The sequence below is a fragment of the Salmo trutta genome, chromosome 14, assembly GCF_901001165.1.
Source record: "Salmo trutta chromosome 14, fSalTru1.1, whole genome shotgun sequence".
Classification (NCBI taxonomy): domain Eukaryota; kingdom Metazoa; phylum Chordata; class Actinopteri; order Salmoniformes; family Salmonidae; genus Salmo; species Salmo trutta.
The window spans coordinates 52,013,096-52,037,835 of NC_042970.1; the positions used below are offsets into that span (position 1 = coordinate 52,013,096).

At 40.8% G+C, this 24,740-nt stretch overlaps 1 protein-coding gene across 1 annotated transcript; it reads left to right on the forward strand.

Moving 5' to 3' along the window:
- Positions 1-1,006: 1,006 nt before the first annotated feature.
- Positions 1,007-9,503, forward strand: tgm5l (transglutaminase 5, like). Its single transcript, XM_029776360.1, has 14 exons — positions 1,007-1,115; positions 1,580-1,759; positions 2,001-2,234; positions 2,688-2,806; positions 3,061-3,189; positions 3,644-3,821; positions 4,043-4,178; positions 4,361-4,464; positions 4,763-5,002; positions 6,985-7,014; positions 7,181-7,390; positions 7,669-7,826; positions 8,080-8,216; positions 8,965-9,503. Exons 1-14 carry the CDS (start codon positions 1,109-1,111, stop codon positions 9,116-9,118), a joined length of 2,016 nt encoding a protein of 671 aa, XP_029632220.1. The 5' UTR covers positions 1,007-1,108; the 3' UTR covers positions 9,119-9,503.
- Positions 9,504-24,740: the final 15,237 nt, after the last annotated feature.

The following is a 24,740-nucleotide window of genomic DNA, read 5'->3' on the forward strand; positions in this document are numbered from 1 at the left end:
TTGTTATGTTTGTTTATATTTTTGTTCAGTATAGTTTATAGAAATAGGTGGGGTTTATGACTTTGTGGGTGTGGTAACTAGTGATGACCATGTAGGATGGTAGCTATTTCTTCTGTGGGTTTAAGAAGGGCCGCCCGCCACCTACTTGCTGTACATTGTGATTAACATTTTCCTTCAAGTGGGTGAGACAGTTTAGGAAGTGGCATTTATTGCTAGAAAGGAACCATTTTTTAGTGCCTCAAATATATAGTAGCCTATATTAAATCAATTGTAAAAATGTAGGCTATTATTGGGCATAATCATTTTATCATTAACTTAAACTGTAAATGTTTAGATTCTAGACCTATCACTTTTTGTGTAATCAGTAATGAGTGTAAATGGATTATGTCCCTATGTGTTGTTGTATTGTGTTTTTAAATTGGCAAATAAATTAAATCTAATTAAAATCCCAGCAAATATAAGGTATTTATAGAAACAACAAAACAGCTTGCAGCCTCTGGCTGGCTATGGTAGCTGGAGGGTGGCAGGCCGAATTTGAGATGAGAGAAATTCCTTGTTATTGTCTTTGAAATTAACTCATGGCTAAATGGCTAAATAGCTGTCCTCTGAACGGAGGCTTAATGCCAGAGATGCAAAAGCGGTCTGCCAAGGGCTTATAGCGGTCCTCTGAATGGGGGCTACCCGCCAGAAATGCAAATCATGTCTTGAGTGGCTAACTCGAATTTATAGCCTTGGGCGTAGTACCAGCGGAAAATAACAAGCAGGGGACATATCTTGCTATCTGGGATGTACTGTACTTTTGAGTCGGTTGGTCCTGTTACTCACATTCTAAACATGCACATTAGTAAGACATCTGCGCAAGAACACACCTATGTCCTTGACTATTGTACAAGTCTTTCCCTAGGCGATCACATAAAGGTTATAAGTCTGATTAAAAACCTGTCAGTGATCATAGGTGAAACCAGTTAATCTGCTTGCAAACACCCAGTACAGTAATTCTTCAGATACTCCAGTGGGTGGGGCAGAGGAGACTGTTTAAATAAGTGGAGATGGAAAGTGTTCCCCATATCACTAAAACAGTGAGCCTTTCGAACCGGAGCACACACAAATGGAAGGTGAGATAATGCTTTTGTTATGCTTATCGTTAGGCTATGTTTTATGACTATCATTACACTACTCAATTTATTGTCCTGTGACATTACAAGTTTAGTGGTATGATTCTTTGGTGGGTTATATCACAACTCAGATTTACTCAGCTGTCAAACTGTAGTTTTGTGGTCACATGGTCAATCCGCAATAACACTTTCGAGGCAATTCAACATTGCACACCCGTGAGCTCTTGACACCACAATTTAATCAGTATGCTTTTATTATCCTTGAAATTATTAGATGGAATTGTTAAATGTGTTATTAGCACTGCTAAGCAGAATTTACTATTCAGATTAGATATCTTATTGAATAGCAAAAAGGAACATCTTGGTATTTCCGCATTTTGATGTAATTTCCGATCTCTGCATTTTACTCACATTAAAGTCTTCAGTATTCCATTGACAAACGCCCAGTGTTTCTTTCCCTCCAGAATTGAGAATCCAATATGTCAACCTGGAACATCAGGGCAACCATGAGAGCCACTATACCCAGGGGTTCAGCTCTACAAGCCTGGTGGTGCGGAGAGGAGCACCCTTCAAAATCACCCTGCTCCTGAAGGGACGAGCCTTTAACCCACACTCTGACACCCTGATGTTCAGAATCCTCCTCGGTACACTGGGATACATACTGTTCAAGTCATATTTGTTTTGTCAATAATTGGTTAGGACATTTCTTGTCAGAGCATGGATGATGTATTTAACTATGTAGAAAGCTAAAGTATACCCATTCATTTTGGGGCGGCAGCGTAGCCTAGTGGTTAGAGCGTTGGACTAGTAACCGAGGATTAAGGAGACAATAGTGGTGGTGTGCCTTGCGTCATCTGACCCATATTCATTCCTTTTTCCCAACAGGTGGGCTGTACGTAGAGTTCCCCGTCACCTTCTCCAAGCAGGGATCCCCCTCCCAATGGGGTGCCTACTTCGACCCCAAAGGCCTAAACCCCAACTCTCCCTCTCTGTACATATCCAGCCCTGCCTCTTCCTCCATAGGGCGCTACAGTATTCAGCTCCATGTGCTCACACAGCACGATCGGCAGGGCTACACGGTCGGAGACTTTGTTCTCCTTTACAACCCCTGGTGCCACGGTGAGTTAATCTACAGAGCGACTTAAACCCGCTCCTATGATTAAATGTATTGATTGTAGCCGGGTTTGGGGTCAAGTCCATTTCGCTTCATAGCAACATAGAAGTGAATAGAAATTCTGATTCAAGACACAAAATGGAATGGAATTTATCCCAACACAGATTGTCCTTGAGTCTAATGCAAACTTTAATCTTGATTAGACAGGATAATAAGATTTCTGGAAATGATAATGGTACACTGCATTAATGCAGTGCCTTTTATCAAAAGTGCTTTACTAAGTGTGATCACGTTGGGGATGCATGGCGGCTATTTTGAATCCTACCACCGTTATTGCGGTGGAGAGGTAAGGGTTCATACTGGCAAATTTCTACATTCATCCATTCTCAAAGTAAGTACCAATTATATACGATACAAACATTTTGGATGTTAAAGTAATCAAAGTTTTCTCCCTCCAGAGGATGCCGTGTACATTCCCTTCGAAGACCAGAGAGAGGAATATGTTAGTAAGGACTCTGGTTTATTGTACATGGGGACCCCTAAAAACCTTCAATCAAGACCTTGGTCGTTCGATCAGGTGAGCATCTCCTGACCAGCTTCAAAACATTTTACGATACCATTCACAGTCAATTACCACATTTTCCAGAGACATCTACAAAAAGGCTTGACATGACAACAGACATGATTAAAAATAAATAAAGGAATAAATGAATAATCTATTACATAAATGAATAAATAATGACATAAGTTGACAAAATAATTACATAAATGAAAAATTTATAACATAGATGAAAAATAAATAAATATTCAATTTTGTTTCTATCTATGCAGTACGAGCCAGAGATTCTGGATATTTGTCTGAAGCTGCTCGAGGTCAGCCCGCAGCACGGCAGGAACTGGCAAAAAGACTACCTAGGCCGCGCCGATCCTGTCTACCTCAGTAGAGTGGTTTCTGCCATGGTGAGTGACAATGCCTCAGATCCCTCAGATAGTAAATTAATCTCTCACGCTTTATGTGTGGAAATTAGAATAAGAGCTCAGGAGCTCTGGAGCTCACAAAACGTCTGGCAGTCTATAATACTGTGTCTGGCTGTCTATAATACTGATAATACGCTCACGCAATATGTTTATATTTCAGTTCAAGCAATGAGGGTTGAAGTGAGGTTACGTGATAAGGCCATTAAAACATATTGTTTCTGTGTAGCTGAGTCATCTTACTATGTTAACCTTTCTTAAATGATTTCACTCTGAATTGAATAAATGGTACTTTGTACTAAGGTTTTGGACTAGAAAAAATTCCCATGTAATTACCTTGTTACCAGGTATTTAAGAAATGTCAAATAAATGGTTACCGAATAACATTGTTGATCCTTAGAGGGAACATTGGGTAGATAATTGTGTCATTCTCTATCAGATCAATTGCGAGGACGACCGAGGAGTTCTGAGAGGGAACTGGTCGGCCGATTTCAAGAACGGGGTGCCCCCCTCCAAGTGGACAGGAAGTGCGGCTATTATGAGACAGTGGGCCAAGTCCAAGTTCAGCCCAGTGATGTACGGCCAGTGCTGGGTGTTTGCTGCTGTGATGTGCACAGGTAATGAATATGTTGGAAATGTATGTATTGTAAAATGTTTTATCAATGCATATTGAATAATATCACTTCCAGCTGAATTTCTGTATATGTTCATCATGGCACAATCGTAATGGAATATTTGAACAAGATTGTCTAATTTATGTTAGGAATATAAAGAGTTAGGAAATCATTGGTCAAATCATTGACAAATTCTTCATCCTTGTATTTCTATCTCTTCCTAGTCATGAGAGCTCTTGGTATTCCATCCCGTGTCATCACCAACTTCAACTCAGCCCATGACACCGACGGCAACCTGGTCATCGAGGAGTTTTACTCTGAGACGGGCAAGAAACTATCTTACAGTAAAGACAGCATATGGTAAGCAGATATCTAGTCTACAGCATTACCACATCATGAATATTAAATATTATTTGTAGATTAAATGATATGAAAGTAGATTATATGATATCAAGAAGTATTTTAAGTAACATGTAAGTAATTGCATGTAAAAATCAATCAGTCTTTGGTATTAAAATGTGCTATTTTGTCCTCCATTTCAGGAATTTCCATGTATGGGTGGAGTGTTGGATGACCCGGCCAGACCTGGGTGCACAATTTGACGGATGGCAGGTTTTGGATCCAACCCCGCAGGAGAGGAGCGGAGGTCAGAGTCGAAACAGACTAAATAGAAACTCCATAATACAAGTTAGATTAAATAAAACTGAAAATCCATACATAAATAACAAGTAAAAAACGATTATTTTAGTTTTTATGATATTCAGACACTGCACTTGTCACGAGCCACCGACACTGATAACCAGACCATTTTTTAAATGTATGTTTATTACCTGTTTTTATTATTTTTATGACACATTCTACGTCATCCAGACAGGAATCAATCAAAGAGTATGGCTAATATTGTTTCTAGTTCTAAAGCTCCACCATATATGTCCCCCTCCTAGGAATCTTCTGCTGTGGCCCAGCCCCAGTGAAGGCTATCAGAGACCGGCGTGTGGACCTGGTCTACGACATCCCCTTTGTGTATGCTGAGGTGAATGCTGCCGTCCACACGGTCATTGTGAAGCAGGGCCAGGTGCTGAGTTCCAGCACAGACACAGAGAGAGTTGGTTCCCTCATCGTCACCAAGACCATAGGCTCACCAAGGCCTCAGAACATCACAGGGAACTACAAACCCACCGAAGGTGAGTCGAACAGAAGTGATGTCATGAATCAAATGCTAATATCAAATCGGTAAGACTTTGTAGTAACTATCATGAATAAGCATTAATAAACTATTTGTAGACTATGAAGACACACCATATATATATATATATATATATATATAAATAAATACAGTGCATTCGGAAAGTATTCAGACCACTTCACTTTTTCCACATTTTGTTACGATACAGCCTTTTTCTAAAATGTATTAAATCATTTTTTCTCTCATCAATCTATACACAATACACCATAACGACAAAGCAAAAACAGGTTTTTAGAAAAACGGAATTATAAAAATGTACATAAGTATTCAGACCCTTTACTCAGTACTGTGTTGAAGCACCTTTGGCAGCGATTACAGCAGCGAGTCTTCTTGGGTATGACGCTGTATTTGGGATTTCTCCCATTCTTCTCTGCAGATCCTCTTAAGCTCTTTCAGGTTGGATCGGGAGCGTTGCTGCACAGCTATTTTCAGGTATCTCCAGAAATGTTAGATCGAGTTCAAGTCCAGGCTCTTTGCGTGGCCACTCAAGGAAATTCAGAGTCTTGTCCCGAAGCCACTCCTGTGTTGTCTTGGCTGTGTGGTTAGGGTTGTTGTCCTGTTGGAAGGTGAACCTTCGCCCAGTCTGAGGTCCTGAGCGCTCTGGAGCAGGTTTTCATAAAGGATCTCTCTGTACTTTGCTCCATTAATCTTTCACTCGATCCTGACTGGTCTGCCAGTCCCTGCAGCTGAAAAACATCCTCACAGCATGATGCTGCCACCAACATGCTTCACCGTAGGGATGGTATTGGCCAGGTGATGAGCGGTGCCTGGTTTCCTCCAGACCTGATGCTTGGCATTCAGACCAAAGAGTTAAAACTTGGTTTCATCAGACCAGAGAATTCTATTTCTCATGGTCTGACAGTCCTTTAGGTGCCTTTTGGCAAATTCCAAGCGGGCTGTCATGTGCCTTTCACTGAGGAGTGGCTTCCATCTGGCATTTCTACCATATAGGCCTGATTGGTGGAGTGCTGCAGAAATGGTTGTCCTTCTGGAAGGTTCTCCCATCTCCACAGAGGAACTGGAGCTCTGTCAGAGTGACCATTGGGTTCTTGGTCACCTCCTTGACCAAGGCCCTTCTCCCCCGATTGCTCAGTTTGGCCGGGCATCCAGCTCTAGGAAGAGCCTTGGTGGTTCCAAAATGCTTCCATTTAAGAATGATGGAGGCCACTGTGTTCTTGGGGACCTTCAATGCTGCAGAAATGTTTTGGTACCTTTCCCCAGATCTGTACCTCGACACAATCCGGTCTCGGAGCCCTACGGACAATTCCTTCGACCTCATGGCTTGGTTTTCGAGTCTCATAGCAAAGGGTCTGAATACTTATGTAAATAAGATATATATATTTTTTATTTTAAATAAATGTTCGAAAATGTTGCTTTGTCATTATGGGGTGTTGTGTGTAGATTAATGAGGGGAAAAAATATTTCATCCATTTTAGATTAAGGCTGTAAGGTAACAAAATGTGGAAAAAGTTAAGTGGTCTGAATACTTTCCGAATACACTGTCTGTCTGTCTGTCTGTCTGTATATATATGTATATTTACTCTATATATATGTGGTATATAAATGGATTCACCATAACCCTACACTATCTCTCTATACTATGAGTAAAGTGGCCTTTGAGTGGCTGTTATGAATCCATAAAATGATTGTGAATGTTGGTTCAAGAATACTGATCTCTTTTGAGTCTCAATGTCACAGCGTTGTGTTTATACTGTAATGATCGTCTTTATATCTAAATCCTTTTTATTTCATATGCAGCAGCCATGTCCTCACACAGATCAAAGAGTGCAAGAAAGTGCCAACTTTCTAGCTACATTATTCATTCAGTGTATGAAAAAAATAGCGCTATTCATGAGTATTTATTACAAGCAAATTCCTATTCCTATTTCCAAATGTCTAACAATATTTTTTTCTCTCTAGCCTTTTCAGGAGAATCAACACATAAGAGAGGTGAGTGTTGATTATTTGATCTTCTGTATGGTTCTGTCTATATTCCATCTGTCCACAAATTTCATTGACATCATACATTTAATTGAGCAATTTACATATTTTACACTTCTTTGAGTCATTGACATAATACACTTAATTGAATGTTCCATTCATATGTGTCTCATAGGGTCAACCCAGGGCCTCTCAGTGTCTCTGAGCCTCCTTAAAGTGCCTGTGGCTGGGGAAAACGTAGCCTTCACAGTCATGGTCACCAACATGGACAGCATCCCCAAGGTGCTGAGGGAGCATGTCAACGCTCAGACCAAGGAGTACAACCGTTGTCCCTCAGACACCTTCTGGGAGGTCCACAACGTCATCCGGATAGCGCCGCATGAAGGTAGGAACCGTAACGCATCGCTAACGTTAATATTTGCACATAATGTCATATGGCTAGCACCCTAAAGATACTGTACTCCCTCCACACAGATATATGAAATGTGTTGTATTTCTTGACATACCTTCTATAGCACTTAAAAGAAGTATTTTCCTTAAAATTCTGTCTTTGGTCATTTGGAACATTTCAGGGACACCATATCATTTTGTTGAACCTACCTCATGTATTCACTAATTTGTCCCCCCCTCACTCTTTCTCCCTCTCCCTCGCCCTCCCTCCAGCTAAGGCCATTCATCACCTGATCGACCATGCCCAGTATGAGTCTCTAATGGGAGATGACTTGGTCAACCTGGCTGTGGTCATAGAGGACGAGTCCACTCAGGAGAGAGTCTTGGCCTCAGAGGAGTTCAACATCACCAGCCCTCAACTCTCCATACAGGTACAGGCATCTTCAGAAAGTCTCTACACACCAAATGAACTTCACATAGGGTATTTGAACGTCCGTTATACATCTTGCGTCAACATTCAAAGCAATTAAGTCCTAGACTAAACAATATAGCTATGTTTAGACAGTGATTTGCTATGTGAAATAGGTCCAATACTTGTTTCATACCTAAAACAAATGGGTTGATAACATCCTGTGTACTATGTGTGCAGACAAAGGACATAGCTTTAAACTTTTTATTCTTTAGATTGCAGATGAAGACTCCGTCATGGCACACAAGGAGCACACTGCCCTCATAGTCTTCTGCAACCCCTTCCCTGTACCCGTGAGCGGCCTATTAACCGTGACTGGCTCTGGTCTGATCGAGGGGGAAATGCACTCAAGGTAAGAACATGTTCTTTTAGTGTTCTTTAAATGCGTTTCCTTCTTTGGTGTCTCAGACGTCAACTAGAAAACATTTCTTACATAAGGAGTGACGAAAGGCAGTGTTGGTAACTGCTAACAACAACAAAAATGTGGATTCCATTGAGTATTGGCAAAAGAATGTGCAAACACAAGGAGTGGCATAGTCGTAAGGTATAAGTCCTTAAATATTTGTATGGTTAGTCAAGGACAGAACGTAACGCTGTGTGAACTTTATTGGCACTAAGTGCCAGTATGAGATCATTTGGAGAAACAATTGAAACTCTTATATAAAGGCTGTAACTATACTGTACATGGTTACTTGGTGCCATGGCAATGTGAGTGATATCCACAGGGGAATTTTACAAGATTTAGAGGCAAAACTACATTCTGTAAACTCTTTGCACTTCAACATTTTCATTATGAGATGTTACGCAGTAGATTAACTTCACTCAAATTACAAATAGACATATTGATTTCCTTATCCTGTAAGCGGTCTATTGACATGGAAAGACAGCTTAACAAAACCAAAGCCTGGATTGCTGCCAGTGTCTTATCTTGTCCATAGACTGCTTACAGGGTAAGGAAACAAATATGTAATTTTGTAATTGGGTGAACTACCCCTTTAATCCCCATTCCCCTAACTTTCACATGAATAACCAGTCTTGTCAATTCATTTGTTACGTCATTCAGACAAATACCTAACATAAAATGCCTTCCTATCTTGCAGGATTGAACTGTTCAAGCCAGGGGGCACTATGGAGAGGAGCTTCAGTTTCATTCCGAGGATGGTGGGAAAAAAGATGTTGCAGGCTACTCTAGTCCTCAAAAACAACTCTGCAAAAATTATAGGCTACAGAATGATCTCTGTGAAGTCAGCTTAGTCATTTTGCAAGGATTCAGATGGTGCTAATAAATATACTTGTATTTCAGGTACAACTTACGTATTATATCTATTATTTATATTTATGTATTTTTAACTAAAACATGTATTTCTTTCTTTCTTATAATAACTTTTTTGTTTGATGTAGCTTTTTTGTTGATTTTTTAAAAACATTTTAATGTATGATTGGTAATCACTACTTGAATGAGGTTTAATTGTTCATTTGACATTGGCCTGTGAACAAGTTAAGGTTTCTGGAGTTTGTATCATTTTCTTTGTTTTCAGTTTGTTTCAAGTCTATTGAGTTTAGTATTTATCAAATGAAACCACTTTTTATACAAATCTGTAAACAAATCAGATAAATTAATTCTGAGTGAAAAAGCTTACAAGTTGAAGTCTTCATCTTTGTCCTGTGTTGTAGATCACTTAAAGACAGATTTATTGTCAATAAGTGAAACCACATCCTCATCACCTCAATATCTTCTTAGTATTTCTACAACCCAGGTATTTTAATACAGTCATATGTAATAAATATTTTTAAAACACTGTTTTAAACAGAGAAACTTGGGAAAATATTTACCAGAACCACATCAGCTAGTCAGTATTTGGATACTTCCATTGTAATCTCCTGGCTAAATAACCCCAAAACTATAGTGCATAGCTAGGCCTTCTGTAGATGGTTGAAAAAAAGTTATTTGTTTCTAACTCAAATACCCTCACAGTAGCTTGTCATAGGTGGGCCATCAATTTACCGGAGAAAATGTGGCGAAATTATCATATTTTATCACACGTGCAGCAGTAGAAAAATACTGGGAAAATCAAAAACCCTACCACAACGCAACCTCCGTGTGTGTTTTCCTGTCTCCAGACCTATTTAAAAACAAGGATTTCCCACTCACTAGAAACTTGCTGTGAGATGAAAAACATTGAGACAGTGGACCGAAGTTGTAAATTATATTTATAACATGGAAAAAATCGAAATATGAGAAAAACAGTCACATGAAGACAAAAGGTTGACACGGAAGGACTTGATAAACAGGGATAGGCCTACATTGATAGCCCTACATTGCCTACTGAAAGTCTACATACCCCTTGCACAGTTGTCACATTTTGCTGCCTTAAAATGTTATCTAAAAAAGGTATTAAATTAGATGTTTTTCCTACAGATCTACACAACCTGCTCCACATTTTCTAAATTAATAATAATAATAATAATAATAATAAAAACATGCCATGATTGCGTATGTCTTCACACACCAGAGTTAATATTTAGTGGAAGCACATTTGGCAACAATTACTGCAGATCCGGCGCCAGAACGAATCAGTTGTACGGGCCTTTGATTTCCATAGGCGGGGACGTTTTTTCACAGGGCCTCCTATGTGTGTACCCGCTTGCGTGCTTTTTTAAAATGGGTGTAATAGTAAAGGTCAGGGGTACAACTTTCACTGGGGTCTGAAATTTCATTTTTGAAACCCCCTAGTTTTATCATTGGAATGTGATACAAAATGAGGCAACGGTGTGCTTTAGGATAATGCGACGCCTCCGAGTGGTCAGGTAGGCTGTTTGGAGTGTGTATCTGACTGGATTAATAAAAAAGATATAGTTACTTCTAAAACCAAAGTTGCCCCTCTGGTAAAGACCATAGGCTGCTCATGAGTTTCAAGTTTGGGGAAGCTTACAATTTATCCAACAATTTCTACCGATCTGCGTGCCAGTTATGATTATTTGCATTTGCACATTTTTATGGAACGGTTTCATTTCAATAATAACGTTTTTGTTTCTCAAAATCATTGGCATGTGGGTAATCATAAAAATCGGAAGAAAAATGATAAAAAAAATCCACCTACGGCTAGAGCACTAGCCTCTGTCATATGGACAGGGTCCAACCCAAAGATGTCACTAACAAACTTGCAACATTGTATCAACAAGCCTATTTTGAATGATTTTATGTAGACAGTAGCGTAGGCTGAAATCCCAGGGGGGGCGGGGGAATATAATTTGTCCCCCCCCCCCAATATATCATTGCAAACGTAACTATTGTAATGACCTGACTAGATCATAAAGGAACAACTGTCCAGACAGAGGATGGAGTTAACGAATGGACGGTTTATTAACCCAACTTAACACAGGGTACTGTTTGGCCGTAGCCCACGCCAAATGAATGAATGAAAGGTACCCTACAAACCAACCGTGACCTTCTCTTGTGAAGCCCAGGCGTAAGAGAGAGAACAATGGCTAAACCCGGTCTTAACTTCCAATGCTCCATCCCCCTGCCCAACCCCCCTCCACGCCACTCCGCCAACCACCAGGCTACACGGTATCAGAACATTCCAGGCATTCCCGTGATTGGCAGATAGCAGGTTGATTGGCATGACCCCGCGAACACTGGTAAGTACGACATAACCCACAGCTGTCTGAGCGGGTCGCAACACTATATAATTTCAATAATACGCAATGAAAGCACTTGTGCTGATTACAGACACTTAAAAGCGCTTTTTTAAGTTTCAAAAGTTTGCATTCCCCCAGCCCTCAACAGTGGCACATGATGCAGGTACAGTGCATGTGTGGGAATCTGACAAGTCTGTCGTTGGTGGCTGAGTAGTTCAAGTAAGTAGTTCAAACAAAGGATATGTTAGACATTTCTTTACTTCTACCACTTAATACAATAAAACACATTTATAACCGTCACCAGTCTTCATTTTTGCTGCATTGATTTACAGGTCACTCTTTATGCTAGCTAGCGGTTAGCTAACGATTTCTAGCTAGCTACAGTAACATCAATCAGTGTTTGCTAGCAATGCAACGTAGTGTTCCTTAGCTGGCAAGGTGACAGAGGGTTTGTGTCTACCGTCTGAAAGGCACTCAAGGTTAATCCAGTCAATCGCACCATAGCAATTTCGTTTTATGTTGGCAGGGTTCACACACACAATAGCTGAATTTGCAGAACTAGCGAGCAAACTAAAGCAAACATTAACTATCAAACTAGCTAGCACCTATTCCATTTGTGGCGTCGTCAAAGATGGAATCTTTGCTATTGTCAGTTTATTCCAAGACCAGCATGCAGGGTAGTTCATCGAAGTCCCTGTGATAAAGTTAGCGATAAACTGAACTCCAAACTGAACAGAACTACACTCTTCTATCATTGTCTTAACTATCTTTAATGGTCTCGTTGCAAAAGCTAAATTGTCGCTAGGGGACTTTGAAGCACCTGTGTGCCGATCTTTGCGTAAACTGATAATAGCAAAGATTATATCAAACACCACTGAAATGGAATTGGTGCTCACTAGCTCTGCAAATTCAGCTATTTTGGGAAGCCAGCCAATATAAAACTAAAACATCAACTATATTAAAATTACAAAAAGTTGTAGCTTAAATGGTGAACTCATTCAGCTGTCAACCCTTGTCACTGCAATCCGTTTCACATTTGCTAGCTGACTAGTTACTTGGTAGATCGAAGCCCATTATAGAATGATAGACGATAATAGATGATAGAAGCCCATCTCCTACTCTAAATAACCTGCACACTGTATGTGTGTTTGTGTGTAGCTAGCCAGCCAGGTAGAAAAATGGCAGAAAAAAGACAGACATGGAATTTTTCAGTACACCAAAACGCAAAGGAAGAACTAGTAGCATAATATCTCAAATACTAGTTGATAAACTGTTCATAAGAAAGAAGTGAAATGCTAATAGAAATGTTTCATGATGTCATTAGGCAGAGCAGGCAACGGATTGCACACAGCAGAGTTGGGGACAGATAGGCAGGGACAGACTTGCAGAGACAGGGAGTCTCAGGTAAGTTTGTGTCTTTGTTTGGCAACATGAGTTCTCTCTTTTTTAGACTTGTAAAATAGGGACATAATTGGACAATGACATGGATACCCCTACTCTCAACTTAAGCTGGTGACTGAACCACGATTTGTTTAAGGCAATGGTATTGCTGTTGCGATTAATTGTTTAGTTTTGGGTACCTGTAGTTAGGAGTATGGCAAACATCTTATTTATTTTCTAGGAGACAAACTGTGAGTCAGTGATGGTGGTGAAAGGGAAAGAGCCAGGGAGAGAGACTTCAGATGACAGTGTCACAGCCAGGGCAAGGACCAGGTGTCAACCTTGTTGCCAGCAGCACCAGTATAGGGGACAGTGGCACAGCATTGTCCAGTTAGGCTTTTGTGCTATCCACTGAGGTATCACCCACACCCACAATTTATAGAACCGCAAACTCTTGTCAACAGAGTGTTGACGTTTCAAGAAAAATGGTTTCGCCTGGCTACATTTCCCCTGGCTACATTATAATCCATCAATAAAAGGAGTGTTGTGTTTTCACTGTAGCCAAGGGTTTTCAAGCCAGCCATCTTTTGGCCAAAGAGCGGATGCTGCCTTCATTAGTGCGGCATGTAGCAAGACAGAGACTTTAGAGGCCACATGAATGACAGTGGGAATTTATACCAGCTTTTGAAACATAGGGCAGAAGAGGATGACCCCATTTTACTGAAGTGGTTAACAGAGCGTACCACAATGTACACAGGCCCCAAAGCACAGAATCAAATCAAATTTTATTTGTCACATACACATGGTTAGCAGATGTTAATGCGAGTGTAGCGAAATGCTTGTGCTTCTAGTTCCGACCATGCAGTAATATCTAACAAGTAATCTAACCTAACAATTTCACAACAACTACCTTATACACACAAGTGTAAAGGAATGAATAAGAATATGTACATAAAAATATATGAATGAGCGATGGCCGAACGACATAGGCAAGATGCAGTAGATGGTATAGAGTACAGTATATACATATGAAATGAGTAATATAGGTTACGTAAACATTATATAGAGTGGCATTGTTTAAAGTGACTAGTGATACATTTATTACATAAATTTTTTCATTATTAAAGTGGCTAGAGATGAGTCAGTATGTTGGCAGCAGCCACTCAATGTTAGTGATGGCTGTTTAACAGTCTGATGGCCTTGAGATAGAAGCTGTTTTTCAGTCTCACGGTTCCAGCTTTGATGCACCTGTACTGACCTCGCCTTCTGGATGATAGCAGCGTGAACAGGCAGTGGCTCAGGTGGTTGCTGTCCTTGATGATCTTTTTGGCCTTCCTGTGACATCGGGTGGTGTAGGTGTCCTGGAGGGCAGGTAGTTTGCCCCTGGTGATGCGTTGTGCAGACCTCACTACCCTCTGGAGAGCCTTACGGTTGTGGGCGGAGCAGTTGTCGTACCAGTCAGTGATACAGCCCGAATGGATGCTCTCGATTGTGCATCCATAAAAGTTTGTGTTTTTGGTGAAGAGCCAAATTTCTTCAGCCTCCTGAGGTTGAAGAAGTGCTGCTGCGCCTTCTTCACCACGCTGTCTGTCGGTGGACCATTTCAGTTTGTCCGTGATGTGTACGCCAAGGAACTTAAAACTTTCCACCTTCTCCACTACTGTCCCGTCGATGTGGATAGGGGGCTGCTCCCTCTGCTGTTTCCTGATGTCCACGATCATCTCCTTTGTTTTGTTGACATTGAGTGTGAGGTTATTTTCCTGACACCACACTCCGAGGGCCCTCACCTCCTCCCTGTAGGCTGTCTCGTTGTTGTTGGTAATCAAGCCTACCACTGTAGTGTCGTCTGCAATGATTGATGATTGAGTTGGGGGCATGCATGGCTACGCAGTCATGGGTGAACAGGGAGTACAGGAGAGGGCTGAAAACGCACCCTTGTGGGACCCCAGTGTTGAGGATCAGCGGGGTAGAGATGTTGTTACCTACCCTCACCACCTGGGGGCGGACCGTCAGGAAGTCCAGGACCCAGTTGCACAGGGCGGGGTCGAGACCCAGGGTCTCGAGCTTAATGACGAGTTTGGAGGGTACTATGGTGTTAAATGCTGAGCTGTAGTCGATGAACAGCATTCTTACATAGGTATTCCTCTTGTCCAGATGGGTTAGGGCAGTGTGATTGCGATTGCGTCATCTGTGGACCTATTTGGGCGGTAAGCAAATTGGAGTGGGTCTCGGGTGCCAGGTAGGGTGGAGGTGATATGGTCCTTGACTAGTCTCTCAAAGCACTTCATGATGACGGAAGTGAGTGTTACGGAGCGATAGTCATTTAGCTCAGTTACCTTCACTTTCTTGGGAAAGTTTTGAATCAATTGCCACATCCGAAGATACACATCTGAAACCCCTATGTCCAACAAGGTGGACTGTGCGGAATACTGCTATTAGAGCTGTGCTAGGGCAGTATGAGCGGGTACTAAACAGAAAACTCAGACTGTCTCTGGTATGCAGGCTGCAGTCGAGTGTGTGCGGTCATCTCTTAGGGGCAAGAGAAATGACGAAAGCTACCTTGCACTGTATGAGAAAGCAACAACATTGATTGACTCCATTGAATCCATTGAGACAGACAAGACAATTTGCTGGCAAAGCAGTGGATCACTATAGGGCAGAATTTTTTTAATTTTTGGAAGGTGTGGAGGTTTAGTTTGGCCACCATTTTGACCAGGACAGTCTAAACGTCCTGCAAAAGTTGGAAAGAGCGCTTCTCACTTGGGAGTTGGATGAGTCTCTAGATCAGTACCCTGAGCTGAACATAGATTATCTTTCAGCACAGTTGCCTCTCTTTCGCAACAAATACCCCTGTAGTGGAGAGGCAGCAGAGGTCGTCAGGAGGCTTCCAGTTGAGGTGCGGGGGTTGTTTGACCAAGTTGAGGTGCTGATCAGAATTTTGTTTGTGGTGCCAGTGTCTTCATGTGAGGCTGAGAGGAGTTTCAGTGCACTCCGCAGGTTGAAGACTTGGCTACGGGCTAGCATGGGCCAAGAGAGACTGAACGGTGTAGTTGTCTGTAATGTACATAAAGACAGGCTGGACAGTCTCAAGAGGGAAAATATCTGCCAGCAATTTGTTGGATCCATTGAAACCTGCAAACGTATGTTCAGTTCTTTTGTTCAGTAGTGTGTATAGCAGGGGTTCTCAACCTTTTTTGGGTACTGGAACCCCTGCATATTTTGAGCGGTCCTCAGGGACCCCCACCCCCTCTATATTATATGTAAAGTTACTGGAAACCTTGTGGTATTGAATACGTTCATTACACTTTTTTATTTCACGGACCCCTTGCAATTACACCAGGGACCCCTAGGGGTCCACAGACCCCTGTTTGAGAACCCCTGGTGTATAGTATGATATTTGTTCTTTTGTTTAGTAGTTTTCAGTTTTTAGTACATGACAGTACACTTACTAATTATTTATTTTATGTTATTTTATTTAAAATAGCATACTTTGTGTGACATACTTGTCCATAGCTGTTGTTTGAAGTGTTGAGACACTGACTGAACAATAAATACATATTTTTGAAGGATATTGTGGTTGATTTATTTGGGTTATTCATTTAATTTAAGTCGTTTTCTTTCCGCTTTTTGTTCTTGTAAAGCTATTGTAGTAGACTCAGGCCAGTGGCACATATTTAATGACTATATAAATGTATCAGAAAAAGTCAAATAAAAAGGTAAATTCAATACTGAGACCAACTTTATGCTCATTGTATTTATGCTCATTGTATTTACGAAAACTGCACCCATACACTGTTTACAGTACCATTGCCACCTACTGGCCTTTCTTGGTATTGCTAGTTGTAAATACAAAGACCTGCATACATACTGGACTGATAAGGAACACTGCTATAACTATTATTTGTAGTAGTATTATAATGATATAAACATCAGTTAACTACCTATCAATTATACAGTAGTAGTAATTATGGTTCCACAATATACATTTAACATATTAGAACGTAGGCTATGTGTTACAGCTCTATTTTTGGTGTTCCCTCAGGAATTGCTCTTGAGAAAATGTAATGTAATTGTCCCCTCCAAAGTTGATATCAGATTTTCGACCCTGGACAGGAGTAATTATAGAATTTTGGCAAAACATGAATTTACTTTAGGGCAATCCAGCATCCTAACAGTGCACTGTTCACTCGCCAACTTTCCTTTCCAATTCGCAAGAGGTGGAAACTAGAGGTCCGTATGTAATGAGGAGATGCTCATGTCTCCGCCCTAACAATGGGAGTCTTTGTCCCAGAGGCGGGAAGGCAGGAGACAAGCTTAGGTCTGTATTTTATTCCTATAGAAACGCATTGGGTTTATACTGGACAGATTTTGGCGAGTGTAAGCCCTCTCGCTTTGCCTCTTCCTCTCTACTGAAACTATATCACAGGAGAAAGTATCTGAGTGAGCGAAGCAGCGCCCCTGTATACTGCCCTACCAAGCAAAAAGGAAGTAACTGCTCATAGCGTGGAACTGAGAAAAATGGCTTTTATTTACCTTGGTTTCACAGTCACTGCTAACATGACCCCCATTTTCTCCAAAACACAATACAATAGAGACAGGATACTTGTCCACATGATTAAGCATGCATTTAATGTAGCAAAAATGACATTAACTAATTTTCTACCAAATGAGCAGCTACTGCCTTTTTGCTTGGTAGGGCAGTATATGTAGCCCATGTATCTGATGCTGTCTGGACAGAAATGGTATGACATGCCATACTCTTTTGGTCCAGACAGTATCAGATACATGGTTTACACGTAGTGAGACAGAGGGGCGCTATTTCGCTCACTCGGATGCTTTAAATGAGATTGATGTGTCTTTCTGTCGGCGAGTGTCTCGTCAAATAAATTATCAATATTTAAATATTTTATTTGGACGGGCAACGAGGTACGGTTGCCCGTCCACCCATAACACCGGCCCTAAATTACAGCAATAAATAATTTTGAATAAGATTCTACCAACTCTGTACAAGTCTTAGGGCAACATACACTACATGACCAAAAGTACTGTATGTGGACAACTGCTCATTGAACATCTCATTCCAAAATCATGAGCATTAATATGGAGTTGGTCCCCCCTTTGCTGCCATAACAGCCTCCACTCTTCTGGGAAGGCTTTCCACTAGATGCTTGAATATTGCTGCGGGAACTTGCTTTCATTCAGCCACAAGAGCATTAGGGAGGTTGGGCACTGATGTTGGGCGATTAGGCGTTACAATTCATCCCAAAGGTGTTAGATGGGGTTGAGGTCAGGGATCTGTGCAGGCCAGTCAAGTTCTTTCACACCGATCATTTATGTATGGACCTCGCTTTGTGCATGATATTTACGCGCTACTTGCTTCAGCACTCAGCCTTCCCGTTCTGTGAGCTTTTGTGGCCTACCACCATGCGGCTGGGCCATTGTTGCTCCTAGATGTTTCCACTTCACAATAAAAGTACTTACAGTTGACTGGGGCAGTTCCAGCAGTGCAGAAATGTGACTAACTGACTTGTTGGAAAGGTAGCATGCTATGACGATGTCACGTTGAAAATCACTGAGCTCTTCAGTAAGGCCATTCTATTGCCAATGTTTGTCTATGGAGATTGCATGGCTGTGTGCTCGATTTTATACACCTGTCAGCAACGGCTGAGGCTGAAATAGACGAATCAACTACTTTGAAGGGGTGTCCACGTACTTTTGTATATATAGTGTATATCCATTGTTTTTCTCAAAATTGCTTAACCTGTTTGGGATAGGGGGCAGTATTTTCACGGCCGGATAAAAAAACGTACGCGATTTAATCTGGTTACTACTCCTGCCCAGAAACTAGAATATGCATATAATTAGTATATTTGGATAGAAAACACTCTAAAGTTTCTAAAACTGTTTGAATGGTGTCTGTGAGTATAACAGAACTCATATGGCAGGCCAAAACCTGAGAAGATTTTATACAGGAAACGCCCTGTCTGACAATTTGTTCTCCTTCTAGGGCATCTCTATCAACAATACAGCATCTCTGCTGTAACGTGACATTTTCTAAGGCTCTCAGAAGGCGTAAGAAAGTGGAATGAGAGCTCTCCAGTCTCTGGGCGAAAAACAGCAGGGGTTTTTGTGAGTGGTCTTTCTGAGAACAATGACACTGGAGCGTGTGTGCACGAGACAACTCCATTTTGTTATTTTAGTGTTTGAACGATTACAACGTTGCGCGGTTAGAATATTATCGCTATTTTACGAGAAAAATAGCATAAAAATGTATTTTAAACAGCGTTTGACATGCTTCAAAGTACGGTAATGGAATATTTTGAATTTTTTTGTCACGAAATGCGCCGGCGCGTCACCCTTCGGATAGTGACTTGAACGCACAAACAAAACGGAGCTATTTGGATATAACTATGGATTATTTCGAACCAAAACAACATTTTGTTGTTGAAGTAAAAGTCCTGGGAGTGCATTCTGACGAAGAACAGCAAAGGTAATCCAATTTTTCTTATAGTAAATCTGAGTTTGGTGAGGGCCAAACTTGGTGGGTGTCAAATTAGCTAGCCGTGATGGCCGGGCTATCTACTCAGAATATTGCAAAATGTGCTTTCACCGAAAAGCTATTTTAAAATCTGACACCGCGATTGCATAAAGGAGTTCTGTATCTATAATTCTTAAAATAATTGTTATGTATTTTGTGAACGTTAATCGTGAGTAATTTAGTAAATTCACCGTAAGTTTTTGGTGGGTATGCTAGTTCTGAACAAAACATGCTAATGTAAAAAGCTGTTTTTTGATATAAATATGAACTTGATTGAACAAAACATGCATGTATTGTATAACATAATGTCCTAGGAGTGTCATCTGATGAAGATCATCAAAGGTTAGTGCTGCATTTAGCTGTGGTTTTGGTTTTTGTGACATATATGCTAGCTTGAAAAATGGCTGTGTGATTATTTCTGGCTGGGTACTCTGCTGACATAATCTAATGTTTTGCTTTTGCTGTAAAGCCTTTTTGAAATCGGAGAATGTGGTTGGATTAACGAGAGTCTTATCTTTCAAATGGTGTAAAATAGTCATATGTTTGAGAAATTGAAATTATAGCATTTTTAAGGTTTTTCGTATTTCGCGCCAGGCGCTACCATTGGATATTGGTGAGGCGTTCCGCTAGCGGAACGTCTGTCCATAAGAGGCTCAGTAAATGTGGTTAGGAATCATTGCTGGACAGCAATATCCATACCTGTGTCACACTTTCAAGCAGATTTAAAACAGGACAGACTAGACTCCTCAGGAACACTCAACACCTCTTGGAAAAGCATTCTGTTGAGTCTTTGGCATTAAAATGAGTGTAATTGTCCCACTGAAAAATACAACTCTATCCCAGGGTTAGGTATTTAGAGACTGAGGCACTGTGGCCGGAGGTGCTGTGTGACAAACATAGGTGTGATCTTGTCAAGAAGGGACCAAAACAGATCAGAGATATTGTATTCCCTCAAAGTGGGGACCCAGTCCCTTGAAGATTTAGTAGTGACAACTATGAAAAAGTTATGAAAATATATATATTTAACACAGACATGGCTTCTGTATTCAAGCAGAGCTTATGCAGCTTTTTGTTTTTGTTGTCGCATCTTTGGAAAAAGTGACTTATTTGAGCAGTGATGGATTTTTGTTACTGGAAGAATATAGGGACCAATTTAAAAGCACATGAGTGTTATACTGAGCATTTACAAAACATGGAGAGTTGGCGACACCTTGTGGAAAGATTGAAAACATGCACAACCATTGACGCAATCAACCAAGAGTTAATGGCACTTGAGGTAAATCACTGGCAGGTGGAGTTAATGGCACAATTTGACCCTGTAATGAGTGAACATTTGAGAAAGTTTGAAAATCAGGAAATAAGTGACTTATCTTAGCAAGAGTATCAAAAATGAACTTATAACTCTGGTTGCACATAAAACCATAGAGGGAATTGAGAAGATTAATGAGGTAAAATGATTTGCTGTCATCATGGACTGCACGCCAGATATAAACCATACTGAACAGCTGTCAGTGGTATTATGTATCATACACTGTGTGTGCAATACAATGGTGTTGCCATTGAAGAGCACTTTATGGGGTTCATCAACGTTCCCAAGAAATCTGCCTCCAGAAATAAAGCTTCTCCCAAGTGGGTGACACCTACTTCCGCTGCACTTCTACTTGGATTCCACTTGGCGATCTGTTCACCGTCTGCCCTGGCTTGTCTCCCCCTGTCTGGTACAAGTACCCCCACCACACTCCACCCTCTCTACCGAGCTTTCGCTCGCCTCGAGCACACAGGCACTGTTGGGGTGAGTGACTCAACTTACAATGGCTAGCCCCAAATCGTACTTTTTTTCTTGTGCATTTTGCTATTTGTGTCATGACTCCGGCATGCTTTGTTGACTATGAACTTTCTTGTTTACCCTACCGGGGGACAGACTATGTTTGTTCCCACACTCGGGACTTTGGCTCTCTATTGGTTACACAGACTTTTGACCCCCATTCTATTCTAACCACCTCTCGCTGGCTTTGTATTCATGTTACCTGATGAAATTGCTGTATAATATGATCCTGTTGCCATCTAATGCACATTCAAATGTCATAAATCAACACTGCAGAGCTCTCCCTGTCCTCTGCTGTGCTTGATTGAATTACTGTTAATGATATCTGGAAATGTGCATGTACACCCTGGCCCATCTACTGTTGTTAGCCCCAATTCTGACTTGTGCTCGGATCTCTTTCACTGATTTCTGCTCTCGTAAAAGCCTGGGTTTTCTGCACGTTAGCACTATAAGCTTATTACCGAAAATGGATCAATTGAAGGTGTGGGTTCATAGCTCCAATCCAGATGTGTTGGTCATTACTGAGACGTGGTTAATAAGAAAGGTTAACCTCAGTATTCAAAACACTCTTTCTGGCTATAACCTTTTTCGTCAAGACAGGTCTTCCAAAGGTGGGGGAGTGGCAATCTTTACCAAGGATCACCTTCAGTGCTCGGTTTTCTCCACCAAGTCTGTCCCCAAACAATTTGATTCGCTGGTTTTAAGCATTCAACTTTCAAATAGCTTTTTGTTGACTGTTGTGTGTGTTATCGTCCTCCATCAGCACAGGCCTGTACCCTACCTGCCCTAAAGCTCTCTCCTGGCCCTTACACTAAGTCTGAATTTGTCCTGCTAGGTGACCTAAACTGGGACATGTTTAAAACCTGTTGGGGCTAGGGGGCAGTATTTGCACGGCCGGATAAAAAACGTACCCGATTTAATCTGGTTACTACTCCTGCCCAGTAACTAGAATATGCATATAATTAGTAGATTTGGATAGAAAACACTCTAAAGTTTCTAAAACGGTTTGAATGGTGTCTGTGAGTATAACAGAATTCATATGGCAGGCAAAAACCTGAGAAGATTCCATGCAGGAAGTGGAAATCTGATTTGTGGAATCACCTTCAACACTTTGCCTATGAAACACACCGTGAGTTAGGATTCATTTAGCACTTCCTAAGACTTCCACTAGATGTCAACAGTCTTTACAAAGTGGTTTGAGTCTTCTCCGGTAAAAACTGACCGAACGAGAGGCCTGGAAAGTTGGTCATAGAGGGAGGGCCATTACTACTATGACGCGCATGCCCGTGGGTACCCTCTCGTTCCGAAACGTTTAGTAAGACAATGCAATCGTCCGCCTTGAATATTAATGAAGCTCTGATTGAAAAAGGCACTAAAGATTTATGTTATACAACGTTTGACATGTTTGAACGAACGTAAATATATATTTTTTGCACATTTGTGACGACAAGTCCCGCGCGCCTCGTACATTTTGAGTGGCCTTCGGAACGCACTAACAAGAAGGAGCTATTGGGACATAAATTATTAACTTTTTCGAACAAAACTACATTTGTTGTGGACCTGGGATTCCTGGAAGTGCCTTCTGATGAAGATAATCAAAGGTAAGTGAATATTTACAATAGTATATTTGATTTTAGATGACTCCAAGATGGCGCTAACCTGTATCGCCTAGCCTATTTTTCTGAGCATAGCACCTCGTTTATTGCAAAGTGTGATTTCCCAGTAAAGTTTTTTTTAAATCTGGCAATGCGGTTGCCACGAGATGTTAATTTATAATTCTTTGAATGACAATATTATATTTGACCAATGTTTTCGAATAGTAATTTTGTAAATTGTAGCGCTGATTCACCGGAAGCATTTGAGGGAAAATATTTTCTGAACGTCACGCGCCGATGTAAAATGCTGTTTTTATATATAAATATGAACTTTATCGAACAAAAAATGCATGTATTGTGTAACATGATGTCCTAGCAGTGTCATCTGATGAAGATTGTCAAAGGTTAGTGCTGCATTTAGCTGTATTTGGGTATTTGTGATGCATGCTAGTTGCTTTGAAAATGGCAGTGTGATTATTTTTGGCAGGGTACTCTCCTAACATAATCTAATGTTTTGCTTTTGCTGTAAAGCCTTTTTGAAATCGGACCATGCATTTTTCGGTGCGGCCCGTTGTCCAGCCCTTTGTCCACTGATCTCCACGGATGGTTGTCGGCATGGTTGTATGCTCTGCAAAAACACATTCTCGTTTTTAGTACACAATTATCGATTTTTACCCAGTATGACTACACATTGATAGGCTGTATACATTTTTTTTTTAAAGAAAAGGCACTGAAACCAAAATACCTTTAGTTTTGGTGATCCTCTCAGCTCCGGCTCATAATGGCTTATTTTGCAATCCATTGCATTGAACGAATGTATTAATTACAGTCATTTACTATTCTCATTCTCGGACTGGAAACATTGTTTGCAGAGGTCACAATCTCATTTTCAAATCCTTGTTTAAAAAAATAACAATATTTTGGAGATTATTTGGTTTTCAAATAACCGAAAGTCAGCAGTTGTAATCGGAATAAAGGCCAAAATATTTATTTATGTTTTTAGAGGGAGAGAAACCAAAAGCGTACCATGCCTATTTTTTGGACAAGGACATCCCGGCCGGCCAAACCCTCCCCTAACCCGGACGATGCTGGGCCAATTGTGCGCCGCCCTATGGGACTCCCCATCACGGTCGGATGTTGGGGGATCTTATCCCTGTTGGGGATCTTATCCCGGTAATGGGATTCATTGTCATGTGACCATGGCGGGGAATTCAAAACTGCAAGAGTCTAATCATTTCAAATACTCAAATAATCAACTATTTTCCTCCATTTGAAAGATACACATCTCCTAAATCTAACCACGTTGTCCGATTTTCAAAGAGGCTTTACGGAGAATGCATAAAGTTAGGTTATGTTAGGAGAGTACATTGACAATAGCTGTGTGTAATGTTTAGCCAATTCAAAGAAGGGCATCAACAGAGACAGAAAACCAGCTAGAATTATGCACTTACCTTTGACAATCTGCATCAGATGACACTCATAGGACATTATGTTATACAATACATGCATTTTTAGTTCCATCGTTGGTCATTCAAAGAATAATATATTATCATCTCGTAATTGCTACCGAATGGCCAGATCTCAAAATAACTTTACTGGGAAATCACATTTTGCAATAAACGGGGTACTATGCTAAGAACAATAGGCTAGGCTATACAGGTTAGCAGCATCTAATATCGATAATAACATTGTAAATATCCCCTTACCTTTGATTATCTCCATCAGAAGGCACTGCCAGGTATCCCAGGTCCAGAACAAATGTGGTTTCTTTTGACAAAGTTCATAATTTATGTCCAAATAACACCAAGTAGTTAGCGTTCAGTAGGCTCCCACAAAACGTGGTGGGGGGGGTGTAAAATCACGCCGAAAAGCTAAAAAAAACTAGTAAATAATCTA